General features: G+C 35.7%; 1 protein-coding gene across 1 annotated transcript; it reads right to left on the minus strand.

The window, feature by feature from the left end:
- Positions 1-281: 281 nt before the first annotated feature.
- Positions 282-7133, minus strand: LOC110883996 (U-box domain-containing protein 3). The gene is made up of 6 exons (XM_022131668.2): positions 6763-7133; positions 5981-6273; positions 5746-5871; positions 3052-4671; positions 1011-1100; positions 282-542 (listed from the first exon to the last, which is right to left on the minus strand). The coding sequence occupies exons 2-5, from the start codon at positions 6269-6271 to the stop codon at positions 1035-1037; spliced, it is 2103 nt and encodes a 700-aa protein (XP_021987360.1). The 5' UTR covers positions 6272-6273; positions 6763-7133; the 3' UTR covers positions 282-542; positions 1011-1034.
- Positions 7134-7445: the final 312 nt, after the last annotated feature.

Below are 7445 nucleotides of genomic sequence, written 5' to 3' on the forward strand. Positions count from 1 at the left end.
AGCTCGGGCTGAATTTTTATCGTTTTCATGATTCTACATCGAGTTCTGCACACTCCTACCAGTAATTGGTCCTACAAGTATCCTCTCCATCGTCCCGACCCTCTTTAACAAGATTTGAAAACAGTCCTAGGCATGATCATCAGGCGAAATGCTTAGCTATGAACCAGTCCAGGCCAGAAACACGGGTCCTAACCGATCCCCAAAAGGGCTAACCTGTCTTTAGGGACTTATGCGCGAGTCTAACAAGCGATCATAAAATAAGCACAAAGAATAATACCCTACACAAAAACAGAGCATTGCTCTCCGTGAACCGAATCATTCAATTCAAATCATAGATTCGTTTTTCTTCGTTCCTTTTTACAAGCTACGAATAAACAATACAAGAATCCACAAAACAAAAATAATAAATAAAAAATCACTCTTTCGAACCAACAAGCCCGAAACCGACCTTTACCTTTCACTTTCATGTCTCCACCACCTCCGTTGAAATCTTTCGATACCAAATCTTCATACTTTACAGATATCATATTCAAGAAACACTCCTGAGAGGAAAAATATGAAATTGGTTGACAAAGGCATCACATTATACAAATAAAAAAGAGTTAAATGCCATTTTAGTCCCTGTGGTTTGGGCCAATTTGCCAGTTTAGTCCAAAGGTTTCATTTTTAACCTGTGGGTCCAAAAAGGTTTCACAGTTGCCATTTTAGTCCACTGGGTTAACTTCATCCATTTTTTTTGTTAACGAAAAGGCCAATTCAGTCATTTTATATGGCTGAATTGCCCTTTTAGTTAACAAAATTACATACAAAATGACCGAATTGGCCTTCTCGTTAACAGAAAAAATAGATGAAGTTAACCCAGTGGACTAAAATGGCAACTGTGAAACCTTTTTGGACCCACAGGTTAAAAATGAAACCTTTGGACTAAACTTGGAAAAATGGCCCAAACCACAGGGACTAAAATGGCATTTAACTCAATAAAAAATAAGGGTATTTTTTTAAAAACTTACAGGAGTGTAAACGTTTTTTGTTTCTCAAGATTTCCCTCTTCCGGAAGCATTTTCACGCTGACTGCGAAAATGACTCAGAAGTTGTTGTGCCTGATTTAATAATCAAGCAAACCCGTTACAAACAGGAAATAGCTAAATTGGCTCACAAGTGTCGATTTTTGACGGATTTACCTAAAAATGGGTTAATTCGAGTGGGTTTTTTGTCATACATGTAAAATAAATGGCTCAAATGGGTTGAAAGTCCCTTAAAGTAATGTATACAACCTCCTAATTATATTATTATATTGTAACAATATTGTTTTTAATTATAATTAACACATCAATCATATATAAAATATTTTTTACAAAACGACATAAAATTGTTTACAAGTAAAAGATGACATGTTTCAACATGAAACCATTGGACCTAGGGCTGCAAACGAACCAAACGTTCAACGAACAGTTCGTGAACCATTCGGCGGGAAGTTCGTTACTGTTTGTTCGTTTATTAAACAAACGAACACGAACAAGAAATTTTGTTCGTTTAGTTAAATAAATGAACATGAACAGAGGCCACGTATGTTCATTTATGTTCGTGAACGTTCGTTTATGTTCGATAGTTCATTAGGCTATCTCCATCCACAACTTTCTCCAACCCAACCTTATAATAAAAAACGATTTTCTCTCTCTTCCACCTATACAACCCAACCTACCTTAACCTTCTACTCACATTCACAACCCAACCTTTAAAACATTTTTTATTAAATATATATTTTTATGCTTATTATTTATCCATAAATGTGTTAAAAATAATTACAATTAATATTTTCATTTGAAACCGATTTGTTTTAAAAACAAAATAAATAGCAACAATATAAGAAATCTTTTAATAAAAAAAAAACACACACACATTCATCAAACATAGTTAATAAAGTTATCGAAAAAAATCTAACGAACCAGTAAGACCAGTACATGTGGAAAACAAAGATATATGCATTTTTTATAAAAAAAAAATAATTAAAAATATAAATTTTTTTGAAGGAACTCAGTTTTTGATAAAATTTATATCGATTTATTCACAAAAAATAGTTAAACAACACTGTGTTTTCAGATTTTTTTAATTATTAAATTTAAAAAGTTATTAATGAAAATCATGTTTTAGCTAAAATGAATTGTTATAAAACAAAAATGGAAAACATAATTATAAAAGAACCACTTACAAGCCAACATGTGGCATTTTTAAAATAATAAAAAAATCATCAACCAAAGTTGACACACCAACTTGGTCGTGAGTTTTAATTGATTTTTTTATTTTTTTTTTCACTTTTTGGCCAACCAACCAAGGTTTTGGTCACCAATGGTTGTAGCCTAAGTATTTTTAGTTTTTATACTTTATTCAAATACTTTAAAACTTCGACAATTAAAATATTTGGTAAGGGTCGATGTATTATATATTCTGTTCATGAATGCTTGTTTGTGTTCGTTTGTTTCCATTCATGTTCATCAACGTTCGTTGCCTAAAATTAACAAACGAACACGTTCAGTTCCTTAAGGGGGGGGGGGGGGGATATTCCACGGTCATCCCAACCGCTGAGGTGATCCCACCTCGCAGACCGCCACCCAGCAAGCCTGAGTCTGGGGGTAAATCCGCTACCGTAGGGGCATTGGGAACGAGCAAGACTCGAACCCGCCACCTCCGGGTTAGAATGCGGGCTGGTGGCCATTGGGCTGACACCCAATGGTTACGTTCAGTTCCTTAACAAACGAACACGAACATAAAATCTCGTTTCGGTAGCTGTTCATGAACAGTTCGTGAACACATGTATTTCTTAACAAATGAACATGAACAAGGTCTTGTTCGGTTCGTTTGCAGCCCTACTAGCCAACCTGCCTACTTGCCTGACATTTCATCTTGCGAGTAAACATAACCAATCAATCAATGAACAAAGATATTAGATGTGGCCATTTCAACCCATTTATCACTAAACGGGTCAATTCTAGCTTTCTTTTATCTCAAACGGGTCAAGCATGTTTTTACGTAAAAAAAAACACAACATTTTACCTTCTCTTTGGCCCGTGATGTTCCAGATTGGGACAAAGCAACGAGAGGCGGGACCGCACCTTCTTGAAGAACCAACCGACAATATTTTGGACTATTCAGACAAAGCTGTAAAAGTATAGAAGCCGCATTCTCTTTACCCCTTTGAGAACCCGTTTCAACAACCTCAACCAACAACGGTATCCCTCCTTCTCGCGCAATTACCAGACAGCCCTCGGGTACACTAGCCAGATTCGAAAGCAAAGCAACCGCTTTATCAACCATTTGCGTTTCGGGATCCATTAACTCCACAAGATACCTAACCGCCCCTGCTTGTATTATCCGCGCTTTATTCTCGTGAAAAATCGATAAATTAAACAATGCGGTAGCTGCATCCTTTTTCCCTCTTAAGGTGCCGGATCCTAAAAGGTCAACCAATGGTTTGACCGCACCAGATTGACCGATTTTGACCCGGTATTCTTCTAATAACGAGAGACTAAATAGCGCTGCTGCTGCGTTTTCTTTAGCACACGTATTTCCCGTTTCTAAAACATGGATTAACGGTTCGACAGCACCCGATTCGGCAATCATTGACTTTATGTTTCCATTTATCGACAAGTTTAAAAGAGCGGTGACCGCGTGTTCTTGCGTAAGCTTTTGATTGGAATGTAATAACGAAACAAGAGGTTGAATGGCTCCGGATTGTCCGATCAAGATTCGGTTTTCCATATTGTTTTTGGCAAGATACCGTATTTCTTCAGCGGCTTTCGTTTGGGTTTCGTTTGACGGAGATTTGAGATCGCTAACAAGTTGTTTCACATACGAAAATGTTGTCGTGTCATTTCGTGAAGAATCGGGTAGCGGGGAAACAGTTATCGGGTAACTGTGCGGTGAAACCCCGGTATCGGAAGCTGTTTCTCCAGACATTTCACATAAATGTTCAGAACTGGAAACGGCCGTTGAAGTTGATTCACTCCTGCTATGACTACATGACTCTTCGGTTGACCGATGGTTTGACTTTTGAAAGCTCAGTCGGTCAAACCCGTTTTCAATTGTCAAATTGCTAACTACTTGATCTTCTGATGATGACTTATCACAGTTATCAGGATGGTCAACGGTACGGTTGACTTTTATATTGTTTTCATCACACCAATTTGATATCAAAGCTTTGACCGTGTAATTCGGGATCAGGTTCCTGTGTGAAAGTGTTTGACGGGTTACCGGGCATCTCAAAAGTCCATTATTAAGCCATTTCTGGATCGAATCCCGTTCATACGTTTGACCCGTTGACACGATCACCGGGTCAAACATGAGCTGCAGGGTCAATGGGCAGATGAAATATGGAGGGACCGAAACACCGTTAATAGTTTTAAAGCTTTCAAGATTAACCATGGTTTCCCTTATATGAAAAACGAGATCGGAGATATAATTAATATCATTCGGTTGGTTAACCTTGATATTCTCCTTTTCAACAGCGACGATTTCTTTTAGCAGTTCATGAGTTGATGATAACCGAAGCAATTCTATGATTTCCATTATAAGTTCTAATGGAGGAACCTTTTGTTCTCTTACGAATTTTAGGGCTCCTTCCAACTTCTCGGATACAGTTTCCGACTTTAAATTCTTTAATTCCTCCACAAAACGCTGAAATATGGACATTGTGATGTAGTCATTCACTTTGAACCAAACCAACATTATATAAAAGGCAAATTGGATTTTAATAAGGAAAAATTACAAGTTTTGTCCTTTATCTTTATACCACTTTTCAGGCGGTGTCCTTTTTAACGAATGTTGACAGGCGGTGTCCTTTACTAGGTATTTTGTTGCAAGTTTAGTCCTTTACACCCAACCCAGTTAAAAACCCTGTTAATTGTTGACAGGCGGTGTCCTTTACTAGGTATTTTGTTGCAAGTTTAGTCCTTTACCTAGGTATTTTGTTGCAAGTTTAGTCCTTTACACCCAACAATTAACAGGGTTTTTTAACTGGGTTGGGTGTAAGGGACTAAACTTGCAACAAAATACCTAGTAAAGGACACCGCCTGTCAACATTCGTTTAAAAGAACACCGCCTGAAAAGTGGTATAAAGATAAAGAACAAAATTTGTAATTTTTCCTTTTAATAATCCCACCTTTAAATATCGCCACTGGCAGTCCCACTTAAAAGAAATTTCTCACTGGACCTCCGTTAAAAAAACTTAACTCCCTTAAGTTTTTTTCTGAATTTCAAACTGATGTTTTAGGGCATTTGATCAGAACAAGGATATGAGTCGATTAATGTAAAACTCCCTTAAGTTTTTTTCCGTTTCGAAGTAAGTTTTACATCAATCGACTCGTATCCTCGTTCTGATCAAATGCCCTAAAACATCGCTTTGAAATTCGGAAAAAAAAAAAAAAAAACTTAACGGACGTCTAGTGAGAAATTTTTTTTAAGGATACTTGAAGGTGGGATTATTAAAATCCAATTTGCCTATACAAAATTATAAACACTACGAAATATTCATATTTTTTTTTTCGGGTCCTAACAATATCGAAGATTTTTATGTTTATATTTCGTTTCAATTTTTATGTTGTGCGTGATGAATCTTTGATTTCAGTTTTTGTTAATCGTACAACATTAGCAGTCATCTACATAAAATACTCTTTGTATGTCTAAAACATGTTATTTTCATCTAAAGAAATATGTTTTCGGTTCATCAAAAGATTCAAACCTCAAGCATACCTGAGTATCAACTAAAGTGGAAGTAGATGTAGTTGATGATGAAGACTCCAATGACCCGTATACGGTTTCACAAATCTTGACCGAACATGTTTGAATTTTTGAAATAAGATGTCTGCTTTGCACAACCTGAAAATATATTCAAGAAAGAAAAGAAAAAAAAAAGCAATTAAAGACTATGTTCGCGTTGTCAATACCAAACAATCTAAGATAGTTTTGTACGAAAGGAGATACGCACCCCGTAAATTTTGCTCATGTGAACATTCCAATTCTCGATGAACTCTCGGGCCTCGTTTACAACAACATCAAGTTCTTCAAACTCCTTACACAGAGATTCATCCGAGTGTATGCAGGATTCATCAATGTTGTCAAGTACGCGTTTAAAAAGCTTTAGCGAATTAGCAACGTATTTGTAGTCCTGCTGACTTGGCAGGCTCGTAGGTGCACCAAACGTGACAAGATGAATGAATCGAGAAAGGCTGTTAGTCAAACATTTCAAGAGCTTTTCCATATCCATCCCTGCTTGCATAGCTAAAAAAAAAAAAAAAAAAAAATTGAGAAAATTTTATCACTAGTTATCGATATATTCAGCATCCAATTGACAATATAGCAAACTGAATAACACTTCATACTAATTTATAATCATTCTATCTTTAATAAACAAACAAAATGGAGAATTGCATGAGAATCAAAGTATCAGACATTTAGTCGAACAACTGGTGTGCAACAAAAACAAACCTGTCTAAGATACCAAATTTTGTATAAAAACAGTCACAAATCCATATTTATAACCAATACTATACAATTAACCAAGTAAACACAAATTATTTCAAAACATGTACTTCTAATTGTAATTACAAGAACCAAAAATTCACACAAACCCATTAAAACATTCACAAAAACAACCCATAAACCAACCAAACAAACTGTTCTCAAACAAATTGAATTCAAATTATTGTTGTTCCGAACAACCAGAAACAATTCAATTAGACATAAAAAAGACAAAATTTCGAAATAAACCTAATGTTTGTAGTGGTGCGAGTGCATCAATAAGAAACAGATCTGGATGAAACCCTAATAAGCTTTATGAAGAAAGATTCATCTGGGTGAATGAAATTTGGGGAACACTTGAGAGAGTGATTCATGAGAATGAAGGGGAAAGGGGTTAAATTGGTGGGTCAAGATAGTTGCAGGGTTTGTTGGGGATTTAATTGAATATTGATTTGGTGTTTGTGTTAATTAAGTGTAGACAAATCATAATTAATTAAAGCAAAAAAGTTGGAAAACTTTTGTGTTAAATAAGATGAGGGTGATGTAAGAAATTGACATCCAACAAGAATATAAGATTCTAACGACTCATATAATAGTTTAGTACTTTTTTTTTTGTGTGTGTTAACTTGACATATGTTATTGTTATGTATTGTATAACTTGACAGATAATATGTGATTTGCAACTCCCTTCCAGCTAGTACATAATTAACTTAATTAAAATCTTGAAGAATTGTGTCCAAGCTACAAGTTAGTTGATTACTATAAAATTTGAAGTAATTGGTTATTATAAAATTTCGAGTAACCTGTCATTTTGGTCTCTAGGTTTGGACACTTTTATCATTCATGGTTGTAAAACAAGGTTTCTAAGACCGAGTAGTCGCTACAAGGTAAGTTGCCGAGGCGACTTTCTCTAACTCCGCCTAATTATTCGG

Source organism: Helianthus annuus, chromosome 10 (genome assembly GCF_002127325.2).
Source record: "Helianthus annuus cultivar XRQ/B chromosome 10, HanXRQr2.0-SUNRISE, whole genome shotgun sequence".
Taxonomy (NCBI): Eukaryota; Viridiplantae; Streptophyta; class Magnoliopsida; order Asterales; family Asteraceae; genus Helianthus; species Helianthus annuus.